At 41.2% G+C, this 20,659-nt stretch overlaps 1 protein-coding gene across 3 annotated transcripts in view; it reads right to left on the bottom strand.

The window, feature by feature from the left end:
• The window catches only part of LOC134355954 (SHC-transforming protein 1-like), a 203,835-nt gene that overhangs the window by 35,393 nt on the left and 147,783 nt on the right, over positions 1-20,659 (bottom strand). For all 3 annotated transcript variants that reach the window (XM_063066499.1, XM_063066497.1, XM_063066498.1), the window contains 2 exons: positions 2,268-2,319; positions 1,639-1,768 (listed from right to left, as the gene is read on the bottom strand). In XM_063066499.1, coding sequence (XP_062922569.1) covers positions 1,639-1,768; positions 2,268-2,319 — 182 coding nt within the window. The remainder of the gene's footprint in view (positions 1-1,638; positions 1,769-2,267; positions 2,320-20,659) is intronic.

Below are 20,659 nucleotides of genomic sequence, written 5' to 3' on the forward strand. Positions count from 1 at the left end.
GCTAGAGTCAGTTATCAAAGATGTGATAACAGCACATTTGGAAAGCGGTGAAATCATCGGACAAAGTCAGCATGGATTTGTGAAAGGAAAATCATGTCTGACGAATCTCATAGAATTTTTTGAGGATGTAACTAGTAGAGTGGATAGGGGAGAACCAGTGGATGTGGTATATTTGGATTTTCAAAAGGCTTTTGACAAGGTCCCACACAGGAGATTAGTGTGCAAACTTAAAGCATACGGTACTGGGGGTAAGGTATTGATGTGGATAGAGAATTGGTTGGCAGACAGGAAGCAAAGAGTGGGAATAAATGGGACCTTTTCAGAATGGCAGGCAGTGGGACCCCAGTTGTTTACAATATATATTAATGACTTGGATGAGGGAATTAAATGCAGCATCTCCAAGTTTGCGGATGACACGAAGCTGGGCGGCAGTGTTAGCTGTGAGGAGGATGCTAAAAGGATGCAGGATGACTTAGATAGGTTAGGTGAGTGGGCAAATTCATGGCAGATGCAATTTAATGTGGATAAATGTGAAGTTATCCACTTTGGTGGCAAAAACAGGAAAACAGATTATTATCTGAATGGTGGCCAATTAGGAAAAGGAGAGGTGCAACGAGACCTGGGTGTCATTATATACCAGTCATTGAAAGTGGGCATGCAGGTACAGCAGGCGGTGAAAAAGGCGAATGGTATGCTGGCATTTATAGCAAGACGTTTCGAGCACAGGAGCAGGGAAGTACTACTGCAGTTGTACAAGGCCTTGGTGAGACCACACCTGGAGTATTGTGTGCAGTTTTGGTCCCCTAATCTGAGGAAAGACATGCTTGCCATAGAGGGAGTACAAAGAAGGTTCACCAGATTGATTCCTGGGATGGCAGGACTTTCATATGATGAAAGACTGGATGAACTTGGCTTGTACTCGTTGGAATTTAGAAGATTGAGGGAGGATCTGATTGAAACGTATAAAATCCTAAAGGGATTGGACAGGCTAGATGCAGGAAGATTGTTCCCGATGTTGGAGAAGTCCAGAATGAGGGGTCACAGTTTGAGGATAAAGGGGAAGCCTTTTAGGATCGAGATTAGGAAAAACTTCTTCACACGGAGAGTGGTGAATCTGTGGAATTCTCTGCCACAGGAAACAGTTGAGGTCAGTTCATTGGCTATATTTAAGAGGGAGTTAGATATGGCCCTTGTGGCTAAAGGGATCAGGGGGTATGGAGGGAAGGCTGGTGCAGGGTTCTGAGTTGGATGATCAGCCATGATCATACTGAATGGCGGTGCAGGCTCAAAGGGCCGAATGGCCTACTCCTGCACCTATTTTCTATGTTTCTATGTCCTTGATGTGAAAATTTCATTCTGCTTCTCATTTCACAGACATTTCACATTTCCAACTTCTCCTATTTTTATTGAGAAACTACAGCACTCACTCCCAATCTATGTGGCCATATGTATGGAAAACCACAGAAAGAACAGCTGTATATAATTGATCATAAAATCAGTCACAATCACCACAGCAGCATGTCAGCAACCTTGAGTTACAATCATCTCAACGTTGGTTACTGGTCCTACCATGATATCTACTTGTAGCTACTCGGTTTGTGTGTATGACTGTGGTGATGGGGACTGGACAGTACTCACCTCTCATTATGAGGTTTACTAATTGCATGTGGGCTCTTCAAGTATTGTTTAAAACGAAGTTCAAATGCTTGTCCTATGCTGTTAATAACACAATGGGCCAAATCATCAAAACACTCCAAAATATGGCATGCTAAAAGAGAATGCAAGAAGGACAAGATTAATTTTCATTGCCTATGGAATGATTGTTTAACAAGTTTAAAGAACTTAAAACATTCTGATACTTATTTTACATGACCTAAGCATGGTTTACTTTATTTTACTATATTGTTTATATAAACAGGCATAATGCAGAAGTGATCCTGATATGGAATACAAACACTAATTTGTTCTCAGTACTTACTTCTATATTTGATAGATGAAGATCTTAAAATGACCCAGTCTATCATGCTCTACCTGCACTGTAAGCAGCTAACTGTTCACTGTCATTGCATCACACATCGTCAGTCTACCTTCTCAGTGATATTGTGCTTCTTTAATATGCACAAGAAACAAGCATCGCATTTGAAAACTGGCCGATTTAACAGCCTATACTCCAGGGACAAGTACAGAGATAGTGGCCACAATGAGTGCAATTACATTTATTGTTGAAAGCAGTGCAAATGAAATTGTTGATATCCGAAAAATGTTACCTCTTTGATTCACCGGGTCTTTGGCTACATAGGCAACATAATTGCGTGTGTCCTAAAATATGAAAGCCAACACTTAGAACAAGTGGCACAAAGGTAAGAGTTGCAGTACAATATGTGAACTTGATATGGAGACCAGTCAAACAGTCAACAGAGACTGACATTGTTAAAAACACTTGTAACATGATAGGTACAACCTCATTCCACAAGCCACAGACAGCTAGGGAGTTCTAGCAATGACTCAGTGGAGAAGTGAGTGTGAGAGATGGCACGGGGATGGCGGCTGTACCCACAGATTCAGGATGTGGAGAGTGATTGTGACTTCACCTTAATAACAGGCAAAGCAAATGTGTGATGATTTCAGTGTCATTGATGGTCTCAAGTATAAGGCAAGATAAAGAATTTAGTTTGAGTGGAGCTTTAAACAACAAGGTTTGTGGTCACAGAGTTTGGTAGGGACATTTTATAAAGGGGGAGAAAAGAAATAGAACTTCTCATTGTGGGCAGCAGGTAATATGTGTATACCCAGAAACAGGTGCACAGCCGGAGTCTCTTCACTCCAGATTAACCGGACACAATTTTTCAGGAATTCAAACTCTATTCCCCACCCCTCCCTGCATTCTTCTCATCTCTCACAGGTTTGTGAAATTGGGAAATATATATAGAAAGCCTATATCTGATAGAGAAGGCTCACAGGAGAACCATGAACCATACAGTACTGTACCATTTACCAAACCTCTCTAGTTCATTGTGCCAGAACATTCTCAATGACTTCTAAAATTATTTCAAGCACAGGAAGCTTCAGAGTAATGATTGCACCCTTAAATTAAATAAAATTAAACCAAATAGCAATGATTTGTGTATGATGATTTATAAATGATTGCCATTTATTGTAACATCTTTATGACTTTGTATTCATAGGGGAAGAAGTAGAAGGCTCATGGACTCATGCGAAGGATATTCATTTCCCAGGGCACAAAGAGGTGTATTGCTGAACACAGCTTTCTTGCACAGCTGCATGCCTTTCCAAAGGTCAGAATTGTTTGTGATTAAGTTAAACTTCTAACAATACTCTGTGCTTATCTTTTTGTTGTAAACAAGAACCAGACTCCAGTTCTTAATGTAAATTTCAAGCAGCAATCAGTTTGAAACTGAATGTACAGCTTTACAAATAGTGTTGCAGAATACAGAATAATAGCCCGCAGCAGGTGGCTGCTAAGAAGTCTGCTTTGCAAAATGAAATAACCAGGAGACCGCTTAGCTGTGTTAGCCAAAGGCAAGACAATGGGGGTTATGTCACTTAGCTCATTAAACATGGTTACAAATTGGGATTTTTGTGTACTCAGGAGATCAGCTTTCACAGCATTAATTTATGTATGTCTGAGCTCTTTGTTACCAAAAGCTTTCAGGATCACTTTTGTCCATGCAAACGGTATCTGGGAAACATCACATGAAGATGATGTCATCCAGTAGAAAATAGTAGGAGTGTCAGCAACAGTGTAGATTGTTAAGAATGACAGAAAGACAGTGTTACAGAAAGAACAATAATTAATTACTTGAGAGTCTGCCATGTCTTCAACCAGTTTGTAAGAAATGTTCTATATTCTAGTTTATAAGAAATGTACCTGCATTTGGAAATCCTTGTAGTTTGTGAAACTTTTATAGATTAGAAATCTTCAGTCAGTGTTAAGTGCGTGTGAAGAATTATTTGTCTTTGAATTTAAACATGTATCACTAAACATAAAATAACTGTGTTCAAACTACTTTGTTATTAGGAAGTACCTCCTTGCTGGGTAAGGGGTCCTATCACTCAAGCTGACAGCTGAACCTTGCCACAGAGGCTAGACAAGGAAGTAAGGTAGTCCTTGAAGAGTAGATGGACACAGTGTAACCTCCCCAGGACAGTTCTTGTAGATATCAGATAGGGTTTAAAGTCTTCTTTTGATCCTAGGGCTTTGTGGACAGGGAACCATTAGCATCACAGCAGTGTGGGGTTCCTCCAGGAGACCTTAGACATCCCACCTCTCCCGGAAGTTCCAGGAGTCTCCCACATATTAATTGTAGCTCCCTGATGCCCACAAATTATATACAATATCCCGGAAATGAGAGGGAGAGGGAGAGCGGGAGCAGGAATGGGATCGAGAGCAGGAGCGGAAGCGAGATCGAGAGTGGGAGCAAGAACGAGCATCTTGATTGGTCTCTTTGTGCTAAGTAGACCTATCAGTTTTCTCTGTGGACGGGCTTTACAGTTGACCTCTGTCTCTCCATCAGTTCAGTTTCGTGTCCCGCACTGCCATGGCAAAGTGTTTCAAGAAAAGAAAATATAAAACGCACTTCACCCCAGACTACATTAAAGTATACCCCTGCCTAATAGGGGTCAAAAATAATGACAGTGTTGCTCGCTGCACTGTTTGCAACAGTGACTTTTCCATTGCCCATGGTGGGTTAAGACTGCAAGAGACATGTTGAGGTGAGTTTAACAGGTGTCGTTCGTTCATTAGCATAGCTAACATTATTTAAACTAGCTGGGTAGCTGCTAAGGAGCTACTCTATATTGATGTCCTACGTGGTGAGGCCAAACTCCCTGTTGACATGCTTAAAGTTGTAATAGAATTAAAAAATGACTCCATGATAATATACAAGTACATACTGTATTTTAATGTCACATTTTCTGCATATACCCAGTTTACAGATTACAGATTGGTTTACAGATTAGACAAAATCACTAAACAAAGTATTACATAAGACAATATAATAAGGATACACCTTATGCTTTTATTTCTTTTAGGGACCACAACATATCAGGGAGGCTAATCACAGGGAAGCCTGCTCAAGTATTTCACAGTTCTTTTCAGCAGAGCCACATCACAGTACAAGGAAAGTTTGCTAAAGAAATAGAAAAGCTATTTGCATTATCATGGAGATTGCCAACAAAATACTCAACAAGGAATATATATATGTATGTGTGTGTAAATAGTTTCAATATGTGTCAAATAAACTGTCGTATTCTTTCATAATCAAATGTCCCGTATACATGCGCCCTTGGAGGTCGATGGGGGGGAGATATGGGGTTGCGGGGGCGGGGGTGCTACCTCCCTGAAATGGTGGTGCTATCTCCCTGAAATGAGTTTTTGCAGGGTGGGATGTCTGTGATCTGGTTTCCTCCCACATACCAAAGATGTACATTTAGGGTTAGAGAGTTGTGGACATACTATGTTGGCGCCAGATGCATGTGTAACCCAAGTTAATTAAACCCAAAGTTGTAATGTTAGTAAGTTCTACTTGCAGAGGGATGAAAACAAGATTTACAGATTTTTTTTTTTAATTTTATTTTTATTTGGATAAGGAGTTCACAATTATCATGTACTTTTTTCACACATATAACCTTTTCCATTTTTTTATATGTATAAAACTACAATTATTTATACATTCTTAAGTACACATTGAGATGATATAAAAGCAAAATAAACATTTAAATAGATAATTATGTACTGTGGTAAATCTAACCTATTAGGCTAAGTAATGAAATTAGTTGTTAAGAAAAATGGTAATAATAGTTTCCATACAACCCTTCTGGACCATTTCCACTGGTCCAAAATGTTGCATACAAGCCTATATACCAACCATTGTAGGTGTTTATATCCCAATTTGTTCGTGCTTGTTCCTGCCTGCAGACATAATTATCCAATCCCTATGTACTTATTTACTTAATTTTTTCATTTTATTTTATCCCTTTCCCAAATCTTTCCCTTTACTTGTGTTAATTCTCTATTTTCCAAAAAAAAACAACAAACATTTAGACTAGGGGTGCTTACGTTAGCAATATTACTGTGTTGATGAGAAGAGCAATATAAATCATTAGGAGAGTCATCTAAAGTCTGCTCGCATTGGGGTTATATATTCAATCCATTTATTCCAGATTCGATAAAATGTTTCTTTTTGAGTTCTCAGGGAGTAGGTCAACTTTTCCATTTTAAATATTTCCAAGATAATTTCGTACCAATCTTCTAATGTAGGTGGTATTGGATTTAGCCATTTTCTAGTGATTGACGCTCTATTTGGGGCATGTATTGTTCCTTGAACAGAAGGAAAATATAAAGTTGCTGCAGGCCCTCTTAGCGGCAAGTAAGAAATCAATCACTAGAAAATGGTTTACAGATTTTTTTAAAAATTTGAAAAAAAATATGCGAGGGAGGGGCAGGCTGGGCACAAGACGAACAAGGAGAGGAACGCAGCAACAATTAGAAGCTGAAGACATGAACTGTTAAGAGTGGAATTAATAGTGAGTATCTTTACCCTACTAATTTGAAAGCCCTGGAGGAGAGACAATAGCGATAAAAAATGTATTGAAGCTACAGCTATAACATGCAGCAGCTTTAACGGGACAATATTGGAAGAGACCAGTGTCCAAAATCCCTACCATGTAGTCCAGATTAATTCTGTAAAATCATATCAAGGCACTTGGTCAAGTTTTGTACAAGTTTGTGAACTGACTTTCCGTGGATGATCAACTATTTCATTCCAAAGAACCAAGAAACACGATGGTGAGCCACCCAAGATAAAGAACCAGCACAGGGACAAAATGTGTAATGACGCAGAGAATTTAATACGATTGGATGTACAAGTTTATTTTCATTCAAAGCATCCGAATTTGATTTTCTGCAAGAACTGATTATTTTTGCAAAGACTTTGATAAGTTACTGAATGAGATGTACTTTACATAACATAGCATAAGATCATAAGAAATAGCAGCAGGAGTAGGCCATCCAGCCCATTGAGCCTGCCCCGCCATTCAATAAGATCATGGCTGATCTGTAAACTCAGCTCCATCTACCTGCCTTTTCCCCATAATCCTAAATTCCCTTACTATGTAAAAATCTATCCAACTGTATCTTAAATATATTTAGTGAAGAAGCCTCAACTGCTTCCCTGGACAGAGAATTCCACAGATTCACCACTCTCTGGGAAAAACAGTTTCTCCTCATCTCCATCCTAAATCTTCTCCCCTGAATCTTGAGGCAATATCCCCTACTTCTAGTCTCAATGACCAATGGAAAAAACTTTCCTACTTCTAGTTTATCCATCCCTTTCAAAATTTTGTATGTTTCTATAAGATCCCCTCTCATTCTTCTGAATTCCAGAGAGTATAGTCCAAGGCAACTCAATCTCTCCTCATAGGTTAACCCTTCATCCCTGGAGTCAACCTGCTGAATCTCTTCTGCACTGCCTCCAAAGCCAGTATATCCTTCCTCAAGTATGGAGACCAGAACTGCACACAGTACTCCAGGTGAGGCCTCACCAGTACCCTGTATAGTCTGTTTCAGAATTGTGATGTTGGAGAATTGTCGTAAAAGGTGTTAAACTGTGTGTATATAATTTTTGAATTTGAATTTAAACTTGTAGATATACTGTCTGAAACTGAAATTAACTGTAATACTTGAGAATAGGAATTACATTTGGTTTTCTAACTAACTAGGGATAAGTAAAAAGGGAAGTTTAGTCTGTAAACTTTTAAATAGGGAATAACACTAGATCTAATTAGTTAAGAGAGATTAGAGTAACAAAGGTTATTCTAATGAATATCACTGATTCTAATTAAAAAGGAATTTGTTGTGGTTTGATACCTAAGATTTGGAACCTAAACAGAATGCTTGAATTTTGAATTGTTCTTGCTCATGTAAATATTTTGTACATATTGTTTTTCTTATAAACAAAACCTTATTTCCAGAAGTGTGTGGTTTTTATTCACTGCCTCCTTCCCATACCTGGATTCTTCTGATGACCTAATAGTACTCAGTGTAATTTGATTTTCTCTAAAGAGTGCGACGACTAGTCATGCGACAAGACCGGTGCTACACAGGCGTTACATAAAATTTGGCAAACCAGCCAGGAGGCAGTGTATTAGATAACCAGTAGCATTAGTATACAAAGCATTAAAAGAATCTTATTGTTCAAACTCACATGTTCAGTTAAGACCCATAGTAAAAGGAAATAGAAGTCATAGAGGAAAAGAGTGTCAAGATCCCAAATGCTGTTTTAGTCAATGGCATAACAGGAACAGAATAAGATGAGGAAATACTGGACTTTCCAAAAGAATATGATTCGTTTGCCAGAGTTATTCATCTAACTGACCTCGGTGCAGAATTTCCCAAGTCTCTCATGGTAGAGTACCATTTTGACTCTGCAGTGCAAGATATGTTTCCTACCATGTAGTTAGTTTATCCAGTGTTTACACTCAGAAAATTGGAAAAGACACCACTCAAGCTTACCATGGTGAGTTGAAAACCTTAGCAAAGCGCGGTGGGAAAGATTATAATGAAATCTTGAGAGAGATGTTAATCCAGATCAGTGAAACCCTTACTGTTGAGAGTAGGGAAACAGTCACTGTTGAAACTGCTGAAGATGTACATTGTGACAAAAGAACCAGTTATCAGAAGATTGATACCGATAAGAGGACAATGGGGGAACATTCAAAATGCTAGTAAGAGAGAGACGAGAGAGATTACCGAAAGGAGACACAGTTCCGAGTATTGTCAGAGACCGGTTGCTTTGAACTATTTGAAGTTTGATGGACAGGCAATACCCCAGCAGGGGGATAAAAAGAACAGGTTCGCTAAGGCAACAGACACACGACTCCACGAGGTAACGAGACCCTGGAAGCAGTGTGCCCCCCACAAGTTGGTGGGAGTTTTGGAGGTCTGGTCGCGGGACCAGCCATAGATGCACAGGGTAGAAAGGTACGGGTCGGCGGGAACCCAGTGTGTGTGTCCGCGCTTGCCTGGGTGCCGGGTTCACTGCAGAAGAACGATTGTATCTGGAACGAAGGGGTCACAGTCGGTGACCTCAGCAGACATTACAAAGGGCTCGCCCGAAAGCTAACTGCGAGGAATATCGAAGGTCTGTTTGGAATCCGATTTGCATATCCATTCGTTCTCTCTCTCTCTCTCCCCAACGGCACAACGGCGATTACTGCGAACTGAACTAAACTGAACTCTGTCACTTGTGACTGATCATTTCACCCCTAGACTGCGATAGAGCCTGATTGATCCTATTATCATAGTTCCGTGTACATGTGTGTTTATTCATTGCTAACCTGTTGCATTTATATCCTTACTATTAGAGTACTGTGTTGCTTATTTCTTTAATAAAACTTTCTTAGTTCCAGTAATCCAGACTCCAACTAAGTGGTCCATTTCTGCTGGTTTGGCAACCCAGTTACGGGGTACGTAACAACATAATAAGACCAGAACTCTTTAATTCAGAGCAGACTCCTCTGATACTAACCAGCTGGAAACAGCTCTAGCTGATATTCAGAATAAATCCAAACTAATGGAGTTGCAGTGAACCCATTCCTCTCTCCCAGTGATCTAAACCCTCCAGGTATTCAAAGAGTCATAGTGGAGCATGTTGTGCATGGTAATAACTTGATGGCTCACGGCAATCCGCCAGTAAGGCTCCAAACTTTTTCTGGTAGAATCTCTCGTCCACCTAATGAGGCAGATTATGAGACTTGGCATGTTAGTGTTGAACTGTTCATGCAAGACCCAAGTGTGTCTGATCTTCATAGAACATGGAAAATATGTGAAAATATTCTTCCGCCAGCTTTTGACACCATCAAGTCAATAAGCTGTGGAGCTTCACCCGCTAATCACATACAACTCCTAGATTCAGCTTTTGCCACCATGGAAGATGGAGATGAATTATTCACCAAATTCATGAACACGGGTGAAAAACCATCCGCCTACTTACAGCAGCTACAAGAAAAGTTGACACTGACTGCAAAGCGAGGCGGATTTGCTGAAACTGAGGCTAACAAACATCTCCTAAAGTAAACAACAGGAATTCTGCAGATGCTGGAAATTCAAGCAACACACATCAAAGTTGCTGGTGAACGCATGCTGCTTGATCTCCTAAAGTAGTTTTGTAGGGGATATTGAGATCACTCCCCGATGTCAGAGCAGCAACTGGAACAGAGAAAACAAAACCCGCCATCGTTTTCTGAATTATTGGTATTTCTACGCACCGAGGAAGATAAGCATGCTTCCTGATCCACACGCATGAAACAACATTTAGGAACAGCCAAATCAAGTGCTGTTATACAGTCTCAGACCCCAAGTGCCTGTATAGATGATGATATCGCACAGCTAATTTCAATTACTTCTCAACTGACTGAACAAATCGCTGAGCTTCAAAGTCAGCTAGCTGCTCTACAAGCTACAGACAGCAGAAGGGAAAAGCAAGCTCTAAGACAGCAAGTGAGACGCAGCAGCTAAACAAGAGTCCACAACCACTAACAAACAGCCAAGTGTAAATCCAAAACCTTGGTACTGGTTTAAATGTGGAGAAGATGGATACATAGCCAGATCTTGCTGCTATGAGCCCAATCGGGCATTAGTAGTGGAAAATAGAAGACAGCTTGAGAAGAGACGGAGTGAGTGGGAGTCACGTCATGGTACTCCGAAGCGTCATTTTAAACTAGAAGCAATTTCTGATGCAGGTGAAGATACCACTGACGTTCTGCAAGCTATATGTGAGAGTCATCTTATCCAACAAACAGAACCTGTAACAGATGTTGCCATTGCGTATATTTGATCCTTAACGATGCATTCAAATGCTATACCTGACAGTTACACACAAAAAGATCAATGTGGGGGACTATCTCATCTCTCTGATGCTGAGATTACAGACTCCCAGTTAGCAGATCCTTGTATTAGGGAAGTCATCAAGCAGATGAAAATTGGAGAAAAACCATCCCCTTCGGTGAGAAACGCAATCCCTAGACTACCCTTCCTTCTCAGAGAATGGGATCGTCTAGAGCTAAAAGACAGAATTCTCTACAGAAAATGACTAACCGGAGATAAAACAACATGTCAGCTTGTTTTACTGAAAAGTTTCAATCTGAGGTACTTAAGAGTCTTCACAATGACTTTGGTCACATGGGTATTGACCGTACCCTGGATTTAGTCAGAAGCCGATTCTGTTGGCCCAAAAAGGCTGCTGATGTAAAACACAAGATTAAAACAAGTGGTCGACGTACAAGAATAAAGACCTTGCCTGAGAAAGCTGCTCTGTTAGTGAATATTGTGAGTACTCGACCCTTGCAGCTGGCCTGCATGGACTTTCTTACATTAGAACCCAATCAAAGTAACACAAAAGATGTGCTAGTAATAACTGATCATTTCGCTAAATATGCTTTGGCTATTCCTACACCCAGCTAAAAAGCCAAAACTGTGAAGTGCCTAAGGGAGCATTTCATTTTGAAATATGGTATCCCAAGTGCCTACGCAGTGATAGAGGGCCTGACTTTGAATCCCATTTGATTAAAGAATTGTGTGACACAGCTGGAAATCAAAAAGTCAGAGCTACACCATATCATCCCAGAGGAAACCCTGTTCAGAGGTTTAACAAGACCCTAGTAAGTATGTTAGAGATGAAAGATAAAAGTCGCTGTTGAGAATTTGTGAAACCCCTAGTCCATTGTACTAGGAATGATACGACTGGCTTTAGTCTGTATGAACTGACGTTCGGATGACATCCCAGACTTTCAGTTGACTTGGCTTTTGGACTACCCTTTAAAGACAAACATGGTAAATCACATTCTCAGTATGTACAAAATTTGAAATCTCATCTTGAGGAAAGCTTCAAGATAGCTGCGGGGGAATTCACAGAAAATGGCAAACTGAATCAAGACCAGATATGATAAACAGGTGACAGCTTCAGAGTTGAGAAAAGGAGACCGAGTGCTAGTAAGGAATGTGTGCCTATGAGGTAAAATCAAACTTGCTGATAAATGGAAAGAAACAGTCTATGTACTGGTAAGACAAGCTGGTGATCTGCCTGTCTACAGAGTACATCCTGAGAACCAGTCTGGGCCCATATAAACTTTATATAGAGATCTATTGCTCCCTTATGGATTTCTTCCTTCTGAAGACAATGAACAACTTTCTCCTGTCCCTGTTTGCAAGTACACAACTCACAGGAGTACTAAGAATGAACAGTCAGTTGGAAAGGAAGAAAATTCAATTGACTCTGAAGAGGGCAAGGATGAGGTTTATTACCTCAGACCAAGACTTGATATTATAGATGAGCCATCTAAGAGTCAAAAAACTTGTGAAAGTTACACAGAAGAACTGTGGGTTCCAACCCAAGCCCAAAGCAGCCAGTGCTGGAATCTCAAAGAAATGCGAGTAACCTACCTGAGGTAGAGGAACCCACTGTAGAAAGTAACTTACCTGTCAGTCCTGAAGAAAACCCTATGGAAGAAATAACAAATGAGGAAATACGAAATCAGTGTATCCCACCTAATGGCAGAAGTCTGGAAATCTCATCAACACCAAATGAGTTTGAGATTCAACAAGAAAAAGAGACACAGGATGAAGTGTTGACTAGATTAAGCCATGGCAGATGAAAATTTTCACAAAGAAGAGCCTGAACACAGGAAGTCTTCTAAACACAGAGAAAAACCAAAAACTCTCACATATCCTGAGCTGGGAAATCTTTTAGTGACAGCAATTCAGTCCCTTACCCAAGCTCTGGGTTCAGCTATTGTAGAGTCTCTTCCAGATTTCGCAAATAAAGAACACCCCAAACCCATTACAGTGCAACCTGTAGCTGTATGCAAAGGGACTTGCATTAGTTCAAAGGGGGAGGTGGTAACCCAGGTTAATTAAATCCAAAATTGTAATGTTAGAAAGTTCCACCTGCAGAGGGATGAAAACAAGGTTTACTGATTTAAAAAAACATTTGAAAAAAAACACCATGCGAGGGAGGGGTGGGTTGGACATGGGACGGACAAGGAAAGAAACGCAGCAACGATTAGAAGCTGAAGACATGAACTGTTTAGAGTGGAATTAGTAGTGAGTATCTTTACCCTACTAACTTGAAACCCTCAGGGTGACACCCCTACAGGAGAGACAATGGCGATAAAAGATTTATCGAAGCTACAGCTATAACATGCAGCAGCTATAACAAGACAATAACAGCAGAGACCAGTATCCAAAATCCCTACCGTGTAGTCGGGAATTAGTTCTGTAAAATCATATCAAGGCATTTGGTCAAGCTTTATACAAGTTTGTAATTTGACTTACTGTGGATGATAAACTATTTCATCCAATGAATCCAAGAAACACGATGGTGAGCTACCCAAGATAAAGAACCAGCACAGGAACAAAATATGTAACGACGCAGAGGATTTAATACGATTGGATGTACAAGTTTATTTTCATTCAAAGAATCCGAATTTGATTTTCTGCAAGAACTGATTATTTTGCAAAGACTTTGATAAGTTAGTGAATGAGATTTATTTTGGTTAAGAGCTGTGATGGAGAATCATCGTGAAAGTGTTAAACTGTATATATATAATTTTTGAATTTGAATTTAAACTTGTAGATATACTGTCTGAAACTGAAACTGAAGTTAACTATAATACTTGAGAATAGGAATTATATTTGGTTTTCTAACTAATCAGGGATAAGTAAAAAGGGAAGTTTAGTCTGTAAACTTTTAAATAGGGAATAACACTAGATCTAATTAGTTAGAGAAATTGGAGTAACAAAGGTTATTCTAATGAATATCACTGATTCTAACTAAACAGAAATTTGGCTTTTGTTCATATCTAAGATTTGGAACCTAAACATTATTTTCAGAAGTGTGTGGTTTCTATTCACTGCCTCCTTCGGATACTGGGATTCTTCTGATGGGCTTTTCGCACCTAGTGTAATTTGATTTTCTCTAAAGAATGTGACGACTCATCACACACGATAAGACTGGTGCTACACAGGTGAAACACTTGGCAACACTTGTGGGGCGCCCAGCACAATCCTCACTGATTTGATTTGATGCAAACAAAGCATTTCACTGTATATTTTAATGTCTCAATGAATATGTGACAAACAAAGCTATTCTTATTTTAGTCTATATGAGTAGAGCTCAGCAATGAGAAAGGTGCTGATACTTGATGGGTTTATACCAGCGGTCCCCAACCACCCGGCCGCGGACTGGTACCGGGCCGCAAAGCATGTGCTACCGGGCCGCGAGCAAGCGATATGAGTCAGCTGCACCTTTCCTCATTCCCTATCACAGCCTCTGTTGAGCTTGAACGCATGCGAGGTCATTACCCGCACGTCATCCATGTCAGCGTGGGAAGGAGATCAACTCCTCGAGCTTGCAAATGATAGCGGGCTGAAAAGTGTGTTTGACATAACATCTCTGCTGGCATTCTGGATCAAAGTCAAGGTTAAATATCCTGAGATAGCCACAAAAGCACTGAAAATGTTGCTTCTATTTCCAATGTATCTCTGCAATGAATGCAACGAAAACTAAATTGCAGAATAAGGAACCCCATTCGAGTATCGCTGTCTCCCATCACCCCTCGATAGGGCCATCTCGTTGCAGGGAAACAAGTCCAGGGCTTCCTCTGATTCAGTGATATTGGTGAGTTGCAATGATTTTATATGTTCATACGGGGAAAATATGTGCTGTGTGTTTAATATCCAAACGTTACTTAAAATGTTATGATGCTATTGACTTGTAAGTGACTTATATAACCATATAACAATTACAGCATGTAAACAGGCCATCTCTGCCCTTCTAGAACGTGCCAAACGCTACTCTTACCTAGTCCCACCGACCTGCACTCAACCCATAACCCTCCATTCCTTTCTTGTCCATATACCTATCCAATTTTTGTTTAAATGATAATATCGAAACTGCCTCTACCACTTCTACTGGAAGCTCGTTCAACACTTACTTCAAGCTCCCCTGTCCTCCCCTGATAATTGACTTATCACTATATTCATGCGAGGAAAATATGCAGTGTGTGTTTAATATTAAATTCGTCAGATAAACCCTTTTAGAAACGAAGTTGAGTGTATTAGCCACTTATCACCTATATTCCGGTTGTGATTAACAATCTCCCTCCCCACCCCCCCAACAGAATCGCCAAAAACGATTTGTAGAAAAAAATCAGCACGTACACACATGCGCACTGGTGCCTGCGTAAGGCTTCATGGTCTTTCTCAGGGTAAACATAATGTATTTGACTGCTACTCTTGTCCGTTGGCAACCCACACCCCACCCCCGGTTGGCCGGTCCGCAAGAATATTGTCAATATTAAACCGGTCCACAATGCAAAGAAGGTTGGGGACCCCTGGTTTATGCTATAGATCTCCTAACAGCCTTAGGGACACCAAGGAGCAATTATATAGGCAGATTATGAAAAGGAGAAAATCAACAGGGTTTTCATTGTGGGTGACTTGAACTGCCTCGACATAAATTGAAAACTCCTTAGTGCAAAAGTTTTAGATGGGGCAGAATTTGTTGGGGGTCTTCAAACAATATGTGAATACTGGATCTGATACAGGTGTCCCCTGCTTTTCGAACGTTCGCTTTACGAAACCTCACTGTTATGAAAGACTACATTAGTTCCCTGTTTTTGCTAACAGAAGGTGTTTACACTGTTACGAAAAAAGGCAGTGCACAGAAAAAGTAGCGCGCGCCCTGAGCAGCCGCTCTCCCCCGGATTCGGAACGGCATTCTAGCCGGCATTGCTTAAACACGTGCATGTGAGCAGCTGTTAGCAAGATGAGTTCTAAGGTATCGGAAAAGCCTTAAAGAACTCGTAAAGGTGTTACACTTAGCGTAAAACTAGACATAATTAAGCGTTTCGATCGTGGTGAACGAAGGAAGGACAAAATGAGTTTGGCTTGTGGAAGTTGACGAAGATGATGTTGAAGAGGTTTTGGCATCCTATGACCAAGAACTGATAGGTGAAGAGCTGATGCAATTGGAAGAGGAAGGGATAACAATCGAAACCGAATGCAGTAGCAAACGGACCGAAAGTGAAGTTGTCCAGGAACTGAATGTGAAGCAACTGCGTAAGTTTTTCGCTGCAATGATAAAGTACGACTTTAATTTTGAAAGTGTACGTCAGTTTAGGGCATATTTGCAAGATGGTTTGAGTGCTTACAAAGAACTGTATGATAGAAAAATGCACGAGTCTCAGCAGTCAAGCATACTGTCTTTGTTCAAGCATTCCACATCAGCCACAGCAGATGATGAACCTTCACCTTCGACATCCAGGCGGGCAGTCATAGGAGAAGATGAGCTGCCTGCCATAATGGAAACAGATGACGATGAGGTGATACCCCAGTGTCCCACCACCCCAACCCCAGGCCACGGACAGATACTGATTCACGGAGAATGCAGCGGTAGCCGGGAAGCACTCAGCACATCTTTAAGGAAAAAGGTGAAATAAACAAGCTAATTAATTAGGTGCCGTGTGCTTCCCGGCTACCGCTGCATTCTCCGTGAATCGGTATTGGTCGGCGGCCCAGAGTTTGGGGACCACTGCACCACCCCAGCCTCCGACGACTCAGCCTAACACACCACCATCAGTGTACTCTGCACTGTCTTCCCGATTCCCGTAATTGATACTACACTGTACATACATTATTTCTACTTTATATCGGCTGTGTATTTTTACGTGTTATTTGGTATGATTTAGCAGCTTCATAGCTTAAAGTTACTGGAAAGCGCTTGTGCCATGTTTTTGCCGCGTGCACTTGTGTGTGATTTTCGCTACAGAGAACAGTGCAGGCAATGTTTGTAGAAAAATATTTCTACTTTATATAGGCTGTGTATTTATCATATCATTCTTGCTTTTACTGTATGTTACAGTTATTTTAGGTTTTATGTGTTATTTGGCATGATTTGGTAGGTTATTTTTGGGCCTGCGAACGCTCACAAAATTTTCCCATATAAATAAATGGTAACTGCTTCTTCGCTTTACGACATTCCGGCTTACGAACCGTTTCACAGGAACGCTCTACCTTCGGATGGCGGGGGAAACCTGTACTGGGGAATGAGTCTGGTCAGGTGACTGGCCTTTCAGTGGGAAAACACTTCAGAAATAATGATAGCAACTCCTAGTTTTGAGCTACATATGGATAATGATAAGAATGAATCTTGCAGGAATTTATTAAATTGAGAAGGGCAAATTATGAGGGCAAGAGCCAGGGAGAAATAATTTGGGAAGAGGTGCATTTCGACAAATCTACCTCTGACACGTGGAGACAAATCTACCTCTGACACGTGGAGACATGTCACTCAGTGCATGGCTAGTTTTTTTCCAGTAACAGGGAAGCACAAAGATGGCAAGATACAGGAACATTGGCTGCATGTGTGAATGGGCAGTGGGCAGGGTGGAAAAGGGGCTTGTTTTGCTGATGTTGTCTTGTTTTGTTCTGCTGAATATTGTGAGCATGCTGTAATGGTGCTGAAATGTTTGGCAACACTTATGTGCTGCCTCAGTACATTCTTGGTTGTTAATGTAAATAATACATTTCACTGTATACATGTGATAAATGCAGACATCCCACCCTACAAAAACTCATTTCAGGGAGGTAGCATCATCAATTTGCGGGAGTCTTCTGAGAGAGGTGGGATGTCTGCAATAGAGTAGCTCCTTAGCAGCTAGCCAGCTGGTTTAAATAAAAACAACAGGAATTCTGCAGATGCTGGAAATTCAAGCAACACACATAAAAGTTGCTGGTGAACGCAGCAGACCAGATGCTACCTGGCCTGCTGTGTTCACCAGCAACTTTTATGTGTGTTGGTTTAAATAAGGTTAGCTATGCTAATGAACGAATGACACCTGTTAAACTCACCTCAACATGTCTTTTACAGTCATCTGGGCAATAGAAAAGTCACTGTTGCAAACAGTGCAGCGAGCAACACTGTCATTATTTTTGACCCCTATTAGGCAGGGGTACACTGTAGGGTAGTCTGGGGTGATGTACATTTTATATTTTCTTTTTTTGGAACTCTCTCGCACTCTCTCTCGTGGTCGCTCTTGCGCTCTCTCGTGGTCTCTCTCATGCTCGCTTTCTCTCTCAAAAAATTGATTTCCGGGCCATTTTATATAACTTGTGGGCATTAGGGAGCCACTATTAATATGCGGGAGACTCCCGGAACTTCCGGGAGAGGTGGGATGTCTGTAAGTGAATCTGAAATTTGAAATTTAGACAAGAAGAAAGGGGAAGCATATGTAAGGCTTAGGGAGATAGAGCTGAACAGGACGATTAAGAAATATAAAGAAGCCAGAAGGGAACTTGAAAAAGGACTTAGGAGAGCTAGAAAGGGTAATGAAAAGTCTTTATTGAGTAGAATTAGAGAATCCCAAGGCTCCCTGTGTGAGGATAATCAGGGAGAAGTTAGGACAACTTAAGGATAAAGGATAAATGTTCCTCTTAAACATTTCACATTTCACTCTTAACCCATCACCTCTAGTTGTAGTCTCACCTAACCTCAGTGGAAAAAACCTGTTTGCATTTATCCTATCTAAACCCCTCAATTTTGTACACCCTCTATCAAAATTTCTCCTCTGTCTTCTATGTTCTAGGGAATAAAGTCCTAGCCTATTCAACCTTTTCTTACAACTCAAGTCCTCAAGTCTCTGCACTATTTCAATCTTATTTACATCTTTCCCGTAAGCAGGTGACCAAAATTGCACACTCAAATTAGACTTCACCAACATCTTATACAACTTCAACCTTGTGCTGGGCATGTGGCCAAGTGGTTAAGGCGTTCATCTAGTTACCTCAAAGTCGCTAGTTCGAGCCTCAGCTGTGGCGGCATGTTTGTGCCCTTGAACAAGGCACTTAATCACACATTGGTCTAGTCTGTGCGAGGAGTGGCGCCCCACATAGACTTCCAATCTGCGCCTTGTAAGGCATGAAAATGCCCGATGCAGGCCTCTCATGGTCTGAGTTGACGTTCCGTCCCTACCTATGATGCCAAGTTCAAGGAATTATGTATCTGTGTTCCCAGATTCCTTTGTTCTACCACACTCCTTAGTGCCCTACCACTCACCATGTAAGATCTGCCCCAGTTGATACCCCAAAGTGCAACCCCTCAAACTTATCTGCATTAAGCTTCATCTGCCATTTTTCAGCCAATTTTTACAGCTGGTCCAGATCCTGCTGCAAGCTTTGATAGTCTCCCTCAGTGACCACTACACCCCAATCTTGGTGCCATCCGCAGATTTGCTGATCCAGTTAACCACATTATCATCCAGATTGTTGATATAGATAACAAATAACAATGGACCCGGCAACAATCCCTGTAGCAAGCCACCAGTCACAGACAGAAAGGCTGCCACCATGTCTAATCTAATTTACTGCCAAGTGACTGAACCTTCTTGATCAACCTCCCATGTGGGACCTGATCAAAAGCCTTGATAAAGTCCATGTAAACAACATCCACTGCCTTGCCTTCATCAGCTCTCCTGGTAATTTCTTCGAAAAACTATATAAGTTTGGTTAGACATAACCTTCCCTGCACAAAGCCATGTTGATTATCCCTAATCAGTCCCTGTCTATCCAAACACAATACTTAAATATCCAATCCCTTAGAATACCTTCCAATAACTTTCCCACTACCGTTGTCAGGCTCACTGACCTCAACTGTCTCATTTGTTGGCTTATTCTTAGAGCCTTTCTTAAACAACAACATAGGCTATCCTCCACTTATTTGTTCCTGCACCCATAGCTAAGGATGTTTTAAATATCTCTGCTATGGCCCCTGCAATTTCTGCACTAGCCTCACACAGGGCCTCGAGGCAATGCAATGCAAAGCTCAGGGGATATATCCACCCTAATTTGCCTTAAGATAACAAACACCTCCTCCTCTGTAATCTGTATAGGATCCATGACTTCACGCAACACACATCAAAGTTGCTGGTGAACGCAGCAGGTCAGGCAGCATCTATAGGAAGAGGCACAGTCGACGTTTTGGGCTGAGACCCTTCGTCAGGATTAACTGAAAGAAGAGCTAGAAAGAGATTTGAAAGTGGGAGGGGGAGGGGGAGATCCAAAATAATAGGAGAAGTTTAGGAGGTAGATGGATGGAGCCAGGAGCTGGACAGTTGATTGGCAAAAGGGATATGAGAGTATCATGGGACAGGAAGCCCAGGGAGAAAGAAAAGTTGGGGGGGGGGGAACCCAGAGGATGGGCAAGGCGTATAGTGAGAGGAACAGAGGGAGAAAAAGGAGAGAGAGAAAAAGAATGTGTGTATATAAATAAATAACGGATGGGGTACGAGGGGGAGGTGGGGCATTAGCGGAAGTTTGAGAAGTTAATGTTCATGCCATCAGGTTGGAGGCTACCCAGATGGAATATAAGGTGTTGTTCCTCCAACCTGAGTGTGGCTTCATCTTTACAGTAGAGGAGGCCGTGGATAGACATATCAGAATGGGAATGGGACGTGGAATTAAAATGTGTGGCCACTGGGAGATCCTGCTTTCTCTGGCGGACAGAGCATAGGTGTTCAGTGAAACGATCTCCCAGTCTGCGTCGAGTCTCACTAATATATAGCAGGCCACATCGGGAGCACCAGA

The sequence above is a fragment of the Mobula hypostoma genome, chromosome 13, assembly GCF_963921235.1.
Source record: "Mobula hypostoma chromosome 13, sMobHyp1.1, whole genome shotgun sequence".
Taxonomy (NCBI): Eukaryota; Metazoa; Chordata; class Chondrichthyes; order Myliobatiformes; family Myliobatidae; genus Mobula; species Mobula hypostoma.